The sequence below is a fragment of the Theobroma cacao genome, chromosome 8, assembly GCF_000208745.1.
Source record: "Theobroma cacao cultivar B97-61/B2 chromosome 8, Criollo_cocoa_genome_V2, whole genome shotgun sequence".
NCBI classification, from domain to species: Eukaryota; Viridiplantae; Streptophyta; class Magnoliopsida; order Malvales; family Malvaceae; genus Theobroma; species Theobroma cacao.
Genome location: NC_030857.1, coordinates 15714429 through 15734071, shown reverse-complemented (window position 1 = coordinate 15734071; position 19643 = coordinate 15714429). Strand labels below are relative to the sequence as shown.

Here is a 19643-nt window from a genome sequence, read left to right as displayed (position 1 = left end):
GGGGCTTTTTGACAAGTGAGAAAGGAAATTAGAGTGCACATCTCTTTCATTTCTAGTCTTCAGTCTGGACAATTCCGCGGGTTGATTTGTCACAAAAAAGGTGGAATCTCCTCTCTCTACTTAAAAGAAAATTAACAAGACCCTTCTTTAGAGATTTTATTCTCTTGAGCATTAAAGTATGAGCATCACCACATCCGCATTGTATTATTTGTATCACAGTCAATAAAATTAAGCTGAAAAGAGTGAAAAGCAAAGGACATTGAAGAAAGCAACTCGGATTCCTGAGCTCCCTAGAAAGCAAAAAACAAATACATATTATTTGAATAGTAAATGGAGAGTTGCAGAGGAAAGATGATGACTGAGCTAATCATTTTAGAATAATAATCCCCATCATTTTTCCCAGAGGAATCCCCAATTCCATTCCCTCATTCTTTCTTTCTTTCTTTATTCATCTCTCCCTCCTTTTTTAAAAGTTCGAGAGGTCAGTTTTTCCACAAACAAAATCATGCCACCTTTTACTGTGTATAATAATATAAACCCACACATCCTCCCATGTATCCATGTCTGTCATCCATTCAAACCCTTCCTATGTAAAGCCAAACACCCCTGACCTTGTCCCTCTCTCCCTCTCAACACATTTTTCAAAACCCTCTTTTCTTTGCTCCGCAATCACCCCGAGGTCCAGAAAGCCAGCGAGAAATCATAAAGCTAAGGTACGAAGGTCTATAAACCCTCCTAAGCTAAACCCTAAGCTGAAGAGTCCATGAAGATCCTCTCCATGTTACTCTTTCTCATTTCTCTCCTCTTCCCATTCTTCTTAGCTTCCCAGTCTGCAACAATCCTGGTGGATGGTGTTTCAGAGTGGGAAAACCCCAGTGTTAATGTGGGAGACTCAATAAGTAAGTATACTTACTTTAAAAAGCCACCAAAACGTTAAATATTATTGGTTCTGACTACTGGTTTACTAATTCTTTGTTTAGCTACCAACTAACATTCCTATGCTTTTTGTCTTTAATCTCCTCAGTTTTCAAACACAAGTACCACTACAACCTCTATATTTTCCGGAACAAAAATGCCTTCAACCTCTGCAATTTCACCCAAGCTACACTCCTCACCAAACCCAACTCCACCTCCTATGCGGTATGTCTCTCTGCCAAAATTCAACTGGGTTTATTTCAGGAATGGCTTAACTGCTTGTTTTCTTTGCCATTGGTATCCTATTTCCAAATTGGTCAAAGATTTCTTAGCTAATTATAAGTCATGATAACCACTCCTTTTCTTACAATATTATAACTTGCTTAAAGGTTCTGTTTATTTAGTCCTGTCTGAACTTTTCTTGGATTCTTCAAGGCTGAGAAAGAAAAAAAAAAACGAAAGTACTAATTTCCCAATCAACTTCCTTTATACAATGTGCAGTGGCACCCTTCTCGCCCTGGTTTCTTCTACTTTACTTTCAACAATGGCTCCCTCAAAACATGCCAAGGCTCTCAAAAGCTCCCCATAAAAGTCTCTCCCGAGCTGCCTCCAGAAAATGCAACCACCCCTTCACCAGAATTACCTCCAGTAGCGGCTCCAGCACCGACTTCCGGTGGATCAGTTGTGTCATCTTCCCCAGCATATCCATGGCCATTCCGGCCTCGCCAGGCGGTTTCACCAGCACCAAGCGCTAGCTCACCGGTGACAGTACCAACTCTAGTGCCAGATAAAGGCGGTGGCATCCCTTTCATCAACAGCAACCCTGCAGTTCCTCTGCCTACTGGTGAAGTTGATTCTGCCACTATTCGCCCTTTGCCCACCTCTGCTCATGGAGGACAGGTACAAATTTTATTTTTCTCTCTACTAGTGCAGGAGTCCTTGCATGCTTACCCAATGAAAGACTTCGACTTTTTTTTTCTAGTACTTTGAAAATACTAGGATTTTTTATTTTTTATTTTTTGTAAATACAAAAGAAAAATAAAGAAATAATAAAAGATTCATTATTATTTCTTAAAAGTTAACAATAACTGTTAAGACAAGTCTAAACTATTTTGAAAATGCTGGTGATACTATTCATCTTGTGATAATACTATGCTTCCTGTGACAAACTAGAACATGCTAGTGCTATTCCTACTTGTTGGATTCTTGCAATAAATAATGATCAGAATCAACTGTTCCATTGTATCCCTGTTAAAACTTAATCCCTGTCAAAGCAGTGACACACAGTTAGAGATTTATAAGATCCTTTGAATGTAAATTTATAACCTTATTCCATTTAAAGTTAAGGTGATATTTATATCTATCTATGTGTATAGAACCAACTTGATGGGGTGTTGGGTTGTTGCAGGCGGTGGTGGGGTTCCTTGCAGCTCCAATGGCACTATTATCTGTGGCTTTGCTTGGGCTGTAAAAAGAGAGAGATGGATTGGAGGGAATGGGTTGGCCAAATTTATTGTACATTAAAACATAATATATTTGGAGTGATTAGAGGGTAAAGTAGCTTTAAGGTCCATGATTATATATGGTAAGCTCTTTGTGAGGTGAAAGGTGATGCCATCTAGACCCTACTTGGAATCATTGCCACTTTTGCTCTTTAGTTTTGCCATGCAATCGATTACTTCTACTTTTACTTTTTCTTATCCCTCCCCCACTTCTTTTTTTTTTTTTTCTTTTCACATTTTCCATCTTCAGGACAATTTAATTTGAATCTACTTATCATTCCATGTTATTCTGCCTCTTTTCTTTTTCCTTTTTCCTTTTTCTTACTAAACAAATCTATATATTGCTCTTGGATGAGCTTAGAGTAGGGGCATTGAAAGATATTTCATATTTGTGGGTAGAGTGAATTTTAAATTTTTAAGCTGCTTTCTTTATATATATAATGCTTTTGTTTATCAAATAAAAAAAAACACACATAAAGGTTGCACTTAGCAAAACAAAGGTGAAGGGTTTTACATTTTTTTTATTTCTCTCTATATATATAGGGCGAATAACATTGATTTTTTTTTTTTGAAAATGAAAATTTCTACCTATTACATGATCTAAAAGAAAGATGGCAAAGGATACTTTTATAATCAGTTTTTATTTTGGGTTTGGATTTGGGTTTTTTGCGAGCATTATTAATTGGATTCGAATATTAAGTGTTGATTTTTAATCGGATTTGGAGAGAATATGTATAGTTTTAATAAGCTTCAAGTTTGGGTGTCCTTTTTCTTTTATTTTTATTGTTTTATGAATATTCTTTAATGGCCAAGGAAAAATAAAACATGAATTCTTTTTGGATATAAGTTTATGAAAGCACATTGAGCCTGCCTATCCAATTTATAAGGCCACCAGCTAGTGTCTCCTGTAAATTGAGTTGCTTAGTATGGGTAAATATTGGATAATTATGCAAGCATTTCATGAATATAAACTACAAACTTGAGCAGTGGGTTGCCCCAGCCTGGCCCCATCAAATAAACAATTTATTAGATTCATTTAAATTAAGTTAAAAGCATTTTTAATTAGTATAGTATTAGTAAAAGTTGAAATCTATATATGATTCAGAGTTTATTCATTATGGATAATTGTGCAAGTTTTTCAAGGTTCAAGCCCTGATTAAACTAAGCCTGATCCATAAGCTTCTCTCTCATTCAGAGCAACATTAGCAACACTGGCCTACTCTTGCATTATTTGTCTATTCCTTTCCAATTAATCCCCTAGTTATGGGATTCCTGTTCTTAATTTGTTTCTTATGACCAGATATTAATCATTATGATGCATGCAGCAAAGAAGCTTACTTGTAGCAAAAGATTTGGTAAAATCAAGTCCTTGTGTTCAATAAAGTTGCCAAAGGAATCCAACTCCAACTTTTGAATGTATAGAAATTAACAATAGGAAAGGCCACGGTTTTTCCCTATTATGGACCCAAATTCAACCTTAATTTGGGCAAGACCAAAATGGCACCTTTTCTGGTTGCACCCAATGTTTCACTGCAAAGGTATTGGTAACAGTTTAAGATTATTTTTTCAGGCACTGTGCCTGCTGATGTCAAAATAATAATGTAAAGCATTTGGAGTTGTCTCAATTATATATTTCTAGTGCTCCCACCACACGGCACTGCTGTGTCAAACATATTCTCTCTATTCTCAATTATGAATACAAGTCTTTGACCACATTTTGTTGTAAATGAAAATATCCTTAGCTTTGTGGCCAAGGCAATACCAAATAGAAGCAACCGACTTTCAACCGTTATTATGCTGTTCTTTGACACAAGATCCTGTTGGGAAGCAATGAATGTATCCTTTTCTCTTATAACACACATCACAATGCTTTCTATTGATTTTCCTTATTCAGCAATGCCCCATTACCCCTGTTCATCTTCTTCTAATTTTAATCAAGCAAAAACCAAGTCAGAATACCCATGGAGCTGGAATTAGGACTCAAGATTACACACACCAGAGATGATATCACTTCAACAGCCGATCTTCGGATTAGCAAAGATCCTTTTGGTCCTGTTTTCTTGTCTAGAGAAACTGACCATATGTTCATCCTCATTGCTCATCTCAAAGGTCCCTCTTTTCTTTGTCTTCTTCTTCTTTTTCTTTATTTTTATGGAACTTTGTTTCCATGGGTGTTGATTTTATGATGTCAATGGAAGATTTGACACTAATGCAGGTTTTAGAAGAGAGAACATCTTCATTGAGATAAATAAAGATGGGAATCGGATTGCCATAAGGGGGGAGAAGCCTGTTCAGGAGATGGTGATGCTAGGGTGGATTATGTGCAAGAAGGAGGTTGAGATAAAGGCTTTTCGAAAGGTCTTTTGTATTCCTGATGTTGTCGACTTGGAAAGAATAAAAGCTAAGTATAATGAAGAAGAATCAACTTTAAGAATTATCATGAAAAAGAAAGTTAAAGGAATCTGTGGTACTGGGATCGAGGAAGAAGAAGAGCCTATGATGATTAAAGAGGAGGTACCAAGGGAAGAGGTGGCTGAAAGGAAAGAAGTTGAAGAACTACCAATGGAAGAGGTGGTTGAAAGGAAGGAAGTTGAAGAAGTACCAATGGAAGAGGTGGTTGAAAGGAAGGAAGCTGAAGAAGTACCAATGGAGGATGTGGTTCAAAAGAAGGAAGTTGAAAAAGTACCAATAGAAGAAGTGGCTGAAAGGAAGGAAGCTGAAGAAGTACCAATGGAAGAGGTGGTTCAAAAGAAGGAAGTTGAAAAAGTACCAATAGAAGAGGTGGTTCAAAGGAAGGAAGTTGAAGAAGTACTAAAGGAAGAGATGGCTCGAAGGAAGGAAACTGAAGAGGAAGTACGGAAGGAAGAGGTGGTTCAAAGGAAAGAAGCTAAAGAAGTACTAAAGGAAGAGATGGTCGAAAGGAAGGAAGCTGAAGAAGAAGTACAAAAAGAAGAAGTGGTTGAAAGGAAGGAATCTGAAGAAGGACCAAAGGAAGAGGTGGTTGAATTGCAGGAAGAAGCTGAAAAAGGACCAAGAGAAGAGGTGGTTGAAAAGAAAGAAGCTGAAAAGGTACCAAGCGTAGAGCTTGTTGAAAAGAAGAAACCTCAAGAGGTACCAAAGGTAGAGCTTGTTGAAAAAAAGAAAACTGGAGAGATAACAAAGGTAGAATTGGTTGAAAAGAAAGAACCTGAAAAGGTACAAAGGGCAGAGCTTGTCGAAAAGAAGAAACCTAAAGAGGTACCACGGGTAAGGCTTGTTGAAAAGAAGAAACCTGAAGAGGTAAAAAAGGTAGAATTGGTTGAAGAGAATGAACCTGAAGAGGTACCAAGGGTAGAGCTTGTCGAAAAGAAGAAACCTCAAGAGGTGCCAAGGGTAAAGCTTGTTGAAAAGAAGAAACCTCAAGAGGTACCAAGGATAGAGTTTGCTGAAAATAAACCTGAAGAGGTACCAAAGGTAGAATTGGGTGAAGAAAAAAAACTTGATAAGGTACCAAGGGTAGAGCTTGTTGAAAAGAAAAAACCTCAAGAGCTACCAAAGTTAGAGCTTGTTGAAAAGAAGCAACCTGAAGAGGAACCAAAGGTAGAATTGGTTGAAAAAAAGGAACCTAAAAAGGTACCAATGGTAGAGCTTGTTGAAAAGAAGAAACCTGAAGAGGTACCAAGGGAAGAATTGGCTGAAAAGAAGGAACCTGAAAAGGTACCAAAGGTAGAGTTTGTTGAAAAGAAGAAACTTGAAGAGGTACCAAAGGTAGAGTTGGATGAAAACAAGGAACCTAAAAAGATAGCAAAGGTGGATATTATTGAGAAAAAGATTCAAACCACTGAAGAATTTAATCAAAGGCAAGTTGAAGCACAAGAAGAGGTTGAGAAAGAAAATAGCATTGAGTCAGAACCAAAAGACCCAAAGTTAGAGGAAAAGGAAGAAATTGAAGAGAAGCTTGAGAAAGAACCAGAGACAGTGGAAAATGCAATTTTTGAAGAGCTTGAAAAAGTTGAAGAGATAATCCAAGAAGAACCTCAGATTGAAACAGTGGAGGAAACTAATCAGGTTTTGGACACACCACAAGGGATCCTAGAAGAAAAAGTGGCAACTCCTACTACTCCACCAACATTTCAAGAACCAGAAGCAATGGAGCTTGAGTTGGTTGAACCACAAATGATAGAGATGCCATCAATTAAAGAACCACAAGAAAAAAGACCTCCTAATGAGAGACAAAAGGTTCCACAACTAGAAGAAGAGACAGGGGAAGAAAAAACAGAAGATGCAGCAGGTCAAGTGACTCAACAGTTAGAATTACCAAGTTTACCACCAAGTCAAGCTGAAGATAGAAAAACTGCAAATGAGGATGAACAAGCAAAAGATTTAACGTCTAAACAATCAGAAGAGTTAGAAATTGAAGTAAATATTCGGGAATTGAAAATGGAACCTGAACCTGATGAAGAGCCAAAGGAGGCTGAAACTCCAACCAAAAAACAACTTGAAGATGAATCAGATCGAGAAAATGAAACTGAGAGCATGGAAGGTGAAATCGGTGAAGAAACTGATCAAAAAGGACATCGCAAAGAAAATGAAGGTGCCATAGATATATCTCCGGAAATAGATGCTGACAAAGGTCCAATCGAGGGAGCAGCTATGGAGGAGAAACGGAAAAAGACCAGGCTGCGTAAACCTTTAATGTTTGCGGGATCAGCATTTCTTGTCTCCCTTATAGTGTTAGTTATCAACTTACTTAGAGCAAGAAAAAGATAAAATTGAAAGTATTGGTGGCCTTGTTTTCCATTTTTGTACTGATGATAATCTTTGATGCTGCATACTGATGAATATACTGCACCTTCTGACTTCTGAGAGCTTTTTAATCTCATTGTGTTTCCACTGTTTACACCTTTAACTCTAAATTTGAATTGCCACAGTGTGTTAGTGCCATAACAAACATATATTCTTGGCTTAGAAGTTGAAGGCTATGCTTAGTCTTTAAATCTGAGCGCATGAGCAAATCTTTCCAAAGCTTTATAAATTTTATATGGCAAAAGAAACATTGGTAATAAAAGAAGAAATAATACAACATTTGATTTTAGATCAACGGGGTTTTGACTTTTGAGAACAATATCAAAACTAAAGGTATTGTCAAGTCTACAAAGACATATTAGAACTAGAGGTTTGGTTCTTTCCTATAATAAAAAATTACAGACTCTACAAGATATTCTAGACTGCATAAACAATGAACTATAAAATTATTCAATCCAAATGTAATAACCATTTAAATAACACAAAATTTAGTTAAATACCTGCAAAGTACAACCATTTGTCTTTAGGCCTCTGACTGGCCTCAGCAATTACTGTTAGTTGTAGAGATTGTATAGACTACTTATTGCTAACATTGACACACATCTCAGCGATTAACTTTGTAGATCCGATATTCTGCTCTTATATTTGGTGCAAAGCATGATTTAAAACTAAATACTCAAAGAGTGAAAGAGGGGCAAAAACTGTTGATGCATTTTTTAAAAAACTTAATCCCCTTCCACCCATTATAAATGTTGTACCTCAATAATCAAAGAAACATTTTAATTGTTGGAGTAGATGTTTCATTAAAGTCCATGAAAATCTATCTACTACCCATCTTTTGACCAAAATAATTAATTATTCAGAGCTATTCCAGATATTAAAGGATGAATTGATGAAGAAAACAAATCATAAAAATCTGGTTTAATTTCATGCATGCTTGGACATGTTCAAAGCATCTCAATGAGCCGACATTATCAACATACATTGAACAAAAAACTAGAAGCCAAAAACCATTATTGAGCAATTATACAAGGTCAGCAGATTTGTAACTGTGATATTAACTTCCTCCTCGTATGCATGTAGCTGTATTCGATACTGTTTGAACTCTTAAAATGGTAGATTTACCCCTATATCATAAACCTTTTTCAGAGTCTGAAATAGAGAATGTTCTACAGAAGTTTCATATAGGTGAATGGCCATATCCAACTATAAAGCTTGGAATGCAATAAAGTACCCTTTTCCATAATACAATAAGGCAACTTACTAAGACTATCAAAGAAAACTTTCTTAAAGCTGAAAAACAATAACATGAAATGGTCTGATTCGAGGATATCCAGAGGTTAATTTTGCCTTTAAATTGAGAAAATGAGGAAATATAAAGGAAAAAAAAAAGGTCTTTTGAGGTCAAAATTAAGTATAAGAACCCCATTGAAAATGGAAGATAAGAAAAAATGATAATAGTGATAACAAAAGTAATACTAAAATAAAGAAATGAAGAGACTCCCTTTACAGATGTACACAAAAATGATAAATCTATAGTTTGATTCAATGAGCCTTAACTATCAGCTGACTAAAATAGGCAAACCTTAGATGCCTTAGTTGGAAGAAGGTAGTTCACAACCAATGCAGATCTTAACTACTAAAAAGCAGAGGTACGAGGCAAAATATTTACCAAGTTGTGCAGATCTAGCTGGTGAAGACTATCTTTTCTTGCAAAACGTTGACAAGCTCAAATGGAGGTAAGGTTTGCCAAACATCATGTCCAGTTAATTGGTATTATCAAACGTGCAGGACTAAAGTGACAAGAAATAGTCCCATGGCAAATTATATGAAATAATAATGTTTACGTGTAAGTGGTCAAGTTTTGCACTGTAAAAATAAAGCAACACCTCTTTAAACATGAGCAACAGGAATTCCAATTCCAGACCAGGTTGCTTGGAGAAGCTGTTAACTAGTCATAACATTCCAACATTGATAGGCAAATTGGAAGATATGCAGCACAAGTTGAGGTCCAGGAAATGATTGATTGAAATCTTGAAATCGTATCATCCATCCTCTTCTTCTCATCCTCTTTGTGGTCTTGATTTACATACAGATTATTTAATTATGTTTCTTTCAATCTTCTCCATGCTTTTTCATTTTACAGATAAGTTTAGTCTGGCTCTAATAAATGCCATGAAAATGCTAGCCATTTTCTCATTATAAGCTGACCCAGCAACTAAAGATTTTTTTGAGACCACATAGAAGTACTTCCAATTCCAACCATATCTTTTAATAATTAAAACGCAGATGGTATGAACAGATAAGGAGGCGTTATAAGGGTGGCTGGTTGCTCTGGCATCATCTTTGGTGGTCCTGCTAATGGCTAACTTTGCTTTCTTAAGAGTTCTTATTCTGACTTAAAAAGTTAATGATTTTTCATTAATGAACAGGTAAAAGGCAGCTGCTATGATGAAGAATAGGAAGCTTTGAGGTACTTAACAATGGCATATCAATGAAAAGATCAATTCTTCACCTCAAAGTTGGCACAACTGAGGCCATTGTCTTGTCAAATACTGAATTATTAACCAATAATGAAGAGTGAAAACTCAAAAGTAGCCATGACTATTTACAGAATTGAATATTAATCATTTGCAACTTTTACCTAGATAATCCAGAACCCTTTGTTAGAATACTTTATCTAATCAAGATGTTCAAAAGCCATGAGATATCCTGAGTTGCAGACAAGGAGTGTGACTTCTGTGTTCCCAAAATCCTAAGAACTATGCTGAGTTGTGCCTGGTTATGATAAAAGGCAGACCTTCACCAAATTTGAGAATTTTCGAAAGCTGTAGTTCTTTGGGTCTGTGTTGTGGAACTTTGCTTGTGTGATATGGAATGTGCTCAAAATTAAATGCAAAATATAAGCAAAGACTAAGTGCAAGTGCACATAGTCACAACAAATAATATAATGATGAGTTGAGTTTGTCGATCCCGCAGGAAATTGCATCTAAATTCTTGCTAATTACTAAAATTGGGCAATTTAATCTTATTCAAGGAAATCTAGTATTGAAATTAATTGAAAATGAAAATTAAAGAACAAAGGTAAACTAGTGAACTACGCTAAAATAAATTGCAAGTAAATTGAGTTGGAAAACAGTGGGGAACTACTTAGGATTATGGTTTCAATTAGTGCGTCGTTTGGACTTTAGATTGACTAATTACCTACTTTATGGAAACTAATGCTAGCCTAAGATCCTTAAGCATGTACGATTCTCCGTCGAGATATCGTAAAGTCCTATAAATTGATTGTATATGGTTAATAGGTGTATGTTTACCCTATTAACAAATCACCTAATTAATTCCTAATTACAATGATCATACACTACCCAAACCATAGTCATTTTAAACTAACTTTGTCAAGTATTATCTAAAAATTCATACATATCCTATTGGTGATCAGTCAATAAAATGAGAAATAAGTGCAGATTTGGGTAAATACTAAATATTCCATAAAACAAGTAATAGTCAATCAAGCCTCCAAACTATACATTAATATTTACCATAACCCTAAAAATGGAAGTTTAGTTTAATATTTTAACGGCCCATAATAAAATTTCAACAAAACTAAGCATTTATACAAAGAGATTTAAAGAGAAAAAATAAGCTAGTGGGAGAAAACTCTATTTGCTACAGCTTTGTCAAGCTCTTCTTCAAGATTTTTGCCTCTCAAGTTGCTCCTCCAAAAAGCCCCCTTTCAGCCCTAAAAAGGCCTCTTTTTATACCACTCCACATGGTCCTCTGATCTGAAAGATCAGAGATTCAGAGGGTCCAGTAACATTTAAGTTGGCATTGCAGTGCTGAGTGTCTGGCACTGCAGCGCTTAGTTCACTGCTAAAGGCAGTGTTGCTTCGCTTGACAGCGCTGCAGCGCTGAGTTCACTGCCAAAGGCAGTGTTTGTAGTGCTGGATAGCGTTGTAGCGCTAAAAGCTTGATGCTGCAGCACTGGAGGTTCTATTTGGTGAGGGGTTCTAGTTGACTGGGACAGTGCTACAGTACTAGGAGCCCGACACTACAATGTTGTGCTTGCTGTTTCCATTCTTTGTTCCTTCAAGCTGCCTAGTGCAGAACTGCTACGGTCAAGCTACATCTAATGCGATTTTGACCATGCTTAGATCAGAACCAGATGAAGTGATAAACATGAATGTTATAGCCCTTTCTCTTAGCTTTTCAATGGTCTAAGAATCACGTTGATTGGACTTTTATAGCTTGAGTTATGTCTGAAATACCACTGTATGTTCAGTGAAGTCTACACCTGATCAATTTGTGCAATTCCTTGCCTCTTGACCTTTTCTCTTTTGAGGACCTTAAAAACATAGATGCTAAAGTAGCCATAGCTAAAAATAGCCATTTTTACCATACAAATGAGTTCAAATAACTTCAAATAAATTAGCTCAATTATGAGTTAACTAATTAGAGAAAAACGAAAAAAATTACTTAAAATTTTATCTAAACTTAAAGATTTAGCTATTTAATCACTCAAAATATGACAAGATAACTCTATAAAAGTCTAGCAGCCACCTTTAAACCAAACCAAAAAATGTCATCCAGAGCCTGTCCGCGTTTTGTAGGATGGAAGGAATGAATGAGAAAGCCAAACTCTGGTTCACCTTCCTTTAGAGCTGCCTACCAGCCGACATATGTCAGCCAAGAAAGATTGAAAGCCATTCTTGGAATTAGACAAGCTAAATATATAGGTTCATTAACACAAAAAAAAAAAAATTCAAGAGCTGATTGTTGTCGTTCCAGACTCTTTAACACTATATTCAAATCTCCATCCCTCATCAAAATCCAAATCTTGAAAATCTTCTAGAGGATGTTGAATTGTTCTGAGTCAGACTCAGACTCAGACAGTTAAACAGTAATATTTGTGCTGTAAGGAAATATAGTGTTGTTTTGGTCATTACCTATCTGATCAAAGTCATCAAAGCCTTTAAGGTCCCAGTTGATTATCATAGCCAATAATTCAACCTAAAATCCTAGGCTCTAACAAACTAGATTCAAACGCAACGACTCTTATTTCCCCCCTTCCAAGAAATCCAGCTTGCGATTTAGCTGTCAAAACAAGCCGTAGATGTAAGTACGCAAAAGACTTACAGACTAGCGGCTGGAAAGCCCAAGGCCTAGAATGCAGTTAATGCAACAATTGATCATATCATAGGAAGAAAACAAGTGCAAGACGAAATGTTGAAATAGATTAATGTAAAGAGTTAATGAGGACCAGCTCAAGCAGATTGCCAGAAATGACTTCCATACGTCAAAAGAAATTCCAAGGTACTGAAGTGATCGCCCACTGGTCGCTGAAAGAAAACACAGCTGAATGACAAGTCTCACTCACAGCACATTTGGCTTTGTGGTTGAAAATTGGAAGTTGGAACCCTATGGATCAGTTGAAAAGAAAGCCACAAATTTTGATCATTATTGGCAAAATTACCTAACTAGAAAGTGGCCCCAGTTTGAGTGGCGGGTGGGGGCACTGAAATATTAATCTCAGGAAGGAACTGCCTCGACAAGCTTAAAGGGCTAAACATAGACCAAACAAAAAGTTTTTCTTTTTTCCTTAAAAAAGGTTTTTAAAACTCCCAAAAACTGATACCCAATTCTAAAATATTGGGTAATTAGATAACTTCAGTCTGACAACACTTTGCTTTAATTCTACCAAACTGAAAGCAGATAAGATTTTGGACTTTGTTCTGCATGAATGAAGTGAGACAATCTGCACGAATGAAAGGAGCAGATGCAGTAAAAGTCAAGAAAAGAGTTTGATTCATACAATGAGACATTTCTGTTTTAATCATCTTTTTTCAACGTGAAAACACGGGGGGAAAAGCCGGGTTTTTCCAATGTCACTTCATGCCCACTCATTTTCACATGAAAAGCCTAATGGCTAAAATAGTTGACTTGGCAACTACAGATATTCTTCAAAGTTCACATAAGCTCACATCAATTGCCAGCCAATGAACAACACAACTGGGTTTTAGTAATTAAAGTTTGGAGTTTATGACAACCATTCAAGTGTTGTAAGGACAGACTGTTCTGACAGCCTCCCCAATCCCATTTGGTAGGTCGCAAAGGGTTCAATTCCCTTTCACTGGAGTCTGGAGATGTTATATTCCACCAACGGTGCCCCTGCTGCATGCATATCAAGAAATGGGGCAGAGTGATTCCCTGAGGTTTCCTTTAACAAGAGTAATAGAGGCTGTTGTTATGAGAGAGAACATGGGGAATTGATGTCTGAACCATACAATTTGAACATTTTTTAAAACAATTATTATGGCTCTACTGCTTAAAGCAAATGAGACTTGCCTATTCACATTAGTAAATGCTCAAGTTGGCATTGCCAATGATTAGTCAACAATAGCAACAGTGATCGGCAAAGTCAAAGCAATCATTGGCATTGCCACCCTTAAGACACTTGTTCATAATTTCCTCTACTTTTATTTAAAAAAAAAAAACCCAGCAAGTCAAATTAAAAAAATATATATATGAATGCATAGAAAGGGAATTATCAACATCAGTATACCTGAAAGAATTTGATAAGCCCCTAAAACCTAGTGTTGTAATGGACCTTTAAAAAGAGGTAGCCTCAAGTTGTTGTCCCCTTGCATTATTTTAAAAGGCTAACCCTCAAACACTCTCAACTCTCAAGTTTTGGTCCTCATTTCCATTTCTGATGTGAAATGGCCAGTTTTGGGCTCTTTTCACACATCGCTTTATTTTCTTCTACACTAAACAAAAACAACTATCTATTTCTATATACATGTTCCAGAAGGCCATGAAAAGCTGAATTCAATATTTTATTGACATAAGGGGCTTGAGTCTGGGGGATCAAGATTCACTCTCTAGATACTTTTCATATCAAAACCTTCCACAAAAGGGTGTGGGCGTTTCAAAGCAGCTTTATATACNATATATATATTTGTTTTTAATAAAAACTTCTAATTCGAAACTGGTCTTGCAGGTAATTACTCAATCTCAACCGTCTTAAATCACCCATTTGAGTCTTCTAGGGGCAGTGAAACTTGTGTGCAGTGTGTACCAAACAAAGGATAATTGCACAAGTCCTTTGATGCAAAGAAAAAATTAGAGTAAAATATTTTTACCACCCTAAATTTAAAACCAAATTACACGAAAGTTCATTAATTTTTAAAATAAATATCTTATTTTAAAAAAATATTTTTCACTAGATACGTAAATCCAACCGTTAATTGACCGTTAATATTTCTGTCAATTTATTGATATGATACAGATAAAAATTTAATTTTACTCTTGATTAATTTTTAAATTTATTATATTTTCATTGAAAACAATCCACTTGTAGTTTAATTCAGGTGAAGGATCCGATTAAATTATTTTTACCCTCCACTGTGATCTTTTTGTGAACATGATTAAGAGTAGGATAAAATAATTGCCATATCAGTCCACGGCATAGACAACACTGGAAGGAGATAACCAAATTTTATTTCTGACCACCTTAATACTCCATTCTATATCAAACATTATTTCATCCCTCCCCCCTTGTCAAAGCTAAATTCTAACATAAAGATCATATTTTAATGGGTTTGTTAATGACTTTCAATTAGGAATTTATAGAGCTCGCACTGGGCTAATATAATCCAACTCCGCTCCGCTTCTCAGTTGTCTAATATAGCCCCATTGCAGATATTCTCCCATATAGCACAACTTATGCAGGTTTCATTAGGGCTGTGCAAACCGAAAACCGAATCGATATGAGGTTCAGATAACCAATCTATTTGATTTGGTTTCGGATTTTGTGCATATCCGACTTTATCCAAACCAACCAGCGCCTTACCATTCTATCAAATAATAAATTACAGCTCACGCATAAGTGAGACTTGACACTAGATTTGAATGCAAGTCACATGAATACAGTGCGACCAGGGACCCTTCTTTGTTTTTTCAACTATTTTTTAATCTTATAATTTCTCTTTCTTATTTCTTTCTCTAATTCCAGTTTTTTAGTTCAGAATCTCTTATCACTGCTGGCTTCTTTCTCTCTTTTTTCTCTTAAGCAACCATTTTAACATTAGACTTTCTTATTTTTCATATTGTTCAAGCTTCTTTCTTCGACAAAGCACTGCCCAGAGATATCACAATTCTAGCTCTATATTTAAAATCTTCTTTCACCTTCTCTTTTTCTGCAAGGTTGGGGATCAGAACTAATACTTGAGAGATCACATTTGAAATTTTTTTATTTAAGATGCCTTGCTTTTGGGGTTAGCTTTGTGATTTTTATTTGATTCAGGGGCAAAGATTTCTGAAAGGGTTTAATAAGGATTTGAATATCTGCAAATGCACTAAATTTGGGCGATGTGACGAAGACAAAAAACCCGAGAAACCGAACCAAAACAACCAACTAATTCGGTCTCAGTTACATTTAGTTTTTGTTACCCTTCAATGTGGTTTCAGTTTGAGATTTTTAAAAACAGGAAACCTCAGCTCAGTGAGTAAGTTAGCTAATATCTGAACCACCCTGACCCATATGCAGCACTAGGTTTAATAATAACTTCACACAAATGTATGCAAGTTAAAAAACTAATATCAGACCGTGAGTCCAAGTGTTTTAATGGATAATCAATGGTTTTTTAATTGTTCTAGTTTGCAAGGGCCAGCTAAATGAGTTGTATCAACAGATGCCTAAATTGAACAAGATTTAACAATTAACGGTTTCACCCTCTATATGTTGCAAACAAAGGCCCCAAGACTAATGAGAGATATGAGATATGCTGACAGTTTCATCAACCACATACAACATCTACCCTCTCTCTCCATGTGTAGAATGAAACTTGCTATACTAGTTATATCATGTATGTCATTAAGACAAGCAAAAAGAGAATGACAATTCAACATCCCTCTTTCGGCCAAACTACAATCATTCGTATGCCATTTAACATATAATGTAAGCTATAGAAACGCCTTCTATCTAAGATATCATCAAATTAAAAAATACACTAAATGTCAACTGAAAACACACTTACTTTCAATCCCGGCTAGGACAATACTCTGAATTTCTAAACAATGAGGGCACCTCTTAAGCAAAGAAGATTCTATAACCTTCAAAACCAAAGATGATAAGATGAATATATACATAAACAGATAACAGTAACACAAGCTTATTTCAAGTCCTCATTCTTCCTTCCTAGAAAAATTATGAATGGCATGTTGAAAGTCAAATAATAGTACCTTTGTTCGCTCAGGAATAAAGAGGGCTTCTTTTCCTTTGCTAAGCCAAGAATCTTCCAGCGGAATCTGTAAAAATTAATTATTAAAAAAAAAGAAAGATAGAAAGGAGTTTATAAGAATTTATTTCCCAGGGACCCTGCTGGTACATATAGAAATTTCCAAATCATGTATATGTACCTGGAGTTTGTAGATGTTGCATCCAGTGCCAATGTAAACCCAACAAAAGAGCCATCCTCATTAACCTGATGAAGAATTGGAAAAAATAAGAACATGGGTAATAGTGAATTCACGTAAATGCAAGGAATATGAAAGAAAAAGTGCATACATGGAGAGCAAGGCGAGTCTGACTGGAGGTTTCCAGGAGATGGATTCTCTAGGAGTATTAATGGCATTAACGCCTTTCTCAGACTCTTCGCTGCCAATGTTGACCCCATTTTTCTCTCTCTTGGGTCTGGCGGGGAAAGAACAGTGAATAAAGAGGGGAGGGGAGGGGAGGGGAGGGAAAACGGAGATTCTGTCACTAAAGTACTTCATTTCTTGCTGGCATAGGTGAGATTTCAGACCAGTCAATGATTATTCTAGTTAAAAGTCCAACACAGCAACTAGACAATTTTCTTCATCCTAGAAACTATCATACAATTTTTTTTTGCATTTCATTAGGTGGTTACAACCTTGTCCAAAGAGCTTAGCAACAAAAAGAACTCTTTCATTCACTACCATTCATCTTATTATTGCATCTAAAATGCAGAATATTAACAAAGAAGCACAAAAAGTATATATCATTGACAAGTAGACAAAATTTTGAACATAAAATCAGCTACAGAACCAAGATGCAAATTTACTCAGAAATTTGATTATACAATAACAACACAAAGCTGGACATCAGCACCGGGACCAACGGGCCGACTCCATATCCTACTTTCTTTACACTGTTATATGGTGATAAATACAAGAAAAATCTCTTTTGTTTTTCCTCCTTACCCTTTTTTTATTTTTGCGGCGTATGCCTCAAATCCTTCTTCATTTCTTCTCCATCTTCATCATCTCTTCTCTTCTTCATGATACTCAAGTTCCCCCAAAGACAAATCATAACACAGTTGCAAGCTTCACATTTGACACTTACAATTAAAATCAGCCCAGCCCCAGAACAGACTTTTTACTCAGGATTGTGTCTTCTAAAGAGTCAAGCCCTTCAGTTCGGCTACGAACAATCCTGTGAAACACCTCCCTAACCTGCCTCTCCAGCGGCTCTAAACCTTCCTTCATTGCGTCACAAACCTGGCCCAATTCCTTCACTCTCTGCCTGACCTCCCCTTCCTTCTCCTCACTCAACGGAAACTGCACAGAATCAGCCAATTCCCCCAACAACCGCGAACACTTCTCCATCTGATAAATCTCCCTTAACAACCCGCAAGCATTTTTCCTGTCCCTCTTCTTGGACTCCTCCATGATCCTCTCGTGCAACGAAAGAATTGGAGCTGCCCACGAAAACTGCCTGGGAACATAAAAATGAACTTGCAAACCACGATCCTGGCAAGGAATAGCAGCCACCAAAGCCCACATTACAAACAACAAAACACAACCCATTGTGTAAACAGGGATTGCAAGTCCATTGGTAGCCACAACCTCATTCCCTCGCGGCGCAGCCAAGTTATTCCCAATTGCCTGAAGCTGCCTGGCAGCAGACCAAGACCTCGAAACGCTCCAAGACAAAGACCTGAAATGCCCCAAAGAACGATGGTGATGATCCTTCGAGTGACTGCCGCTATTGTTGTTTCTTCCAAAGGAACGATTCCGATGAGCCAAAGCTTGCCCAGAATCTTTCTCGTCAAGCATCCCAATTGCTAAATCTATCAACGCCTTTTTGGCGCGACGAAATTGCCCTTCTCCTAGGATTCTCTGATAACAATTATTATTATTACCATTGCTACTCGTATTACTATTAACATTACTATCACCCAAAGCACAAAGCACGATTTCTAGAAGCTTCTGCCATTGCCTGATCTGTTCAATTCCGTCGCGAATCGCATTACAAACATCAAGCGCCTTAACAGTACGCTCGTAATAATCGGCAATCAAACGGTCCATGGGCGGTTTCATCACTTGAGCTTTGTTGTTAAAAAGGATGACTCGAAACTCCTCTTGACAACAAAGGAAAACGTCGAGCAGTTTCCGAACCCAAGGAAGAGACAGCAATTCATCGGAAGGAACAGACGATAAATCGTGGAATCGGTCAGCTACTTGTCTTTGAAACGACTCGAGCTCCAGCTCGTGCGAGGCAGATCCGTCGTTCTGGGTTTCCATCGCGTGTACCTGATCCCTCCTCAGGGATAACAACGAACGGCCGATATTCGTCAACGGTGCCGAACTTCCTTGATAATCCGTTGCGGGCATTCTCACATCGACAAATAATAATTATTATATTAAAATAAAATTTGGAATTTAATTGGATCGAATAATTTGGAGAGAAAATTTGGGAGAAATGAGATGAGAAAGAAACGAACCAGGGTGCACTGAAACCCTAAAGAAAGGGGATGGCATTTTATTGGGGATTTTTGGACCGCGTTTTAGGGTGGTTGGGAAAAGGAAAGGTCTAATCCGAGGCGAGCTAAAACAAACCCTTTTCTTTTATTTTTACTTTAATTAGCCTTAATCAAAATTTAAACCTTTTTTTATTCCTTTTTAACTTGTCAAGATGGTTAAAAACATTTACACGCGGCCACACGCAGTGGACACGTATAGTCATAATAAAATCTAAGATTTAAGTTGTGAGCACATCGGAGCCGTTGATCAAATACACTGTTCCTTTGGCCCACAAAAGTTTTTCACTGACGTGACTTCGCTAGTGTGAACGAGGGTCTTTTTTCCACGTGGATTAATATGACTGGAGAAAAGACGAAGTCCCGCATACACGTGGAGGGCACAGCTGGGTCTTCGTTGGCGCGTAATGAGGAGAGGGACTCGGTCTGAACTCAGATTCTTTCTTCTAGAAAGGAGAGAAAGAGAGAGAGGATGACGTGTGTTGCTCTTCCAACAGAGGGACGAAATTATCCCCTCTTCAGAGTTCGGAGGTTTGCAATCCTGAATTATTATACATTTCTATTATTTTATATAAATTTTATGAAATAACATATTTTTAATTACATTTTAACTTCATTTTAGTAGCCTTTCACATTAGTATGAAACAAAAAAATTGTT

The 19643-nt window shown here is 36.8% G+C and overlaps 3 protein-coding genes across 3 annotated transcripts; 2 read left to right on the top strand and 1 right to left on the bottom strand.

Moving 5' to 3' along the window:
• LOC18592634 (early nodulin-like protein 1) lies at window positions 492-2704 on the top strand. Its single transcript, XM_007019454.2, has 4 exons — window positions 492-899; window positions 1025-1140; window positions 1417-1815; window positions 2324-2704. Exons 1-4 carry the CDS (start codon window positions 764-766, stop codon window positions 2384-2386), a joined length of 714 nt encoding a protein of 237 aa, XP_007019516.1. The 5' UTR covers window positions 492-763; the 3' UTR covers window positions 2387-2704.
• Window positions 4006-7258, top strand: LOC18592633 (titin). The gene is made up of 2 exons (XM_018126389.1): window positions 4006-4526; window positions 4633-7258. The coding sequence occupies exons 1-2, from the start codon at window positions 4379-4381 to the stop codon at window positions 7164-7166; spliced, it is 2682 nt and encodes an 893-aa protein (XP_017981878.1). The 5' UTR covers window positions 4006-4378; the 3' UTR covers window positions 7167-7258.
• On the bottom strand, window positions 17206-18972 carry LOC18592631. Its single transcript, XM_018125948.1, has one exon. The coding sequence runs from the start codon at window positions 18837-18839 to the stop codon at window positions 17577-17579; it is 1263 nt and encodes a 420-aa protein (XP_017981437.1). The 5' UTR covers window positions 18840-18972; the 3' UTR covers window positions 17206-17576.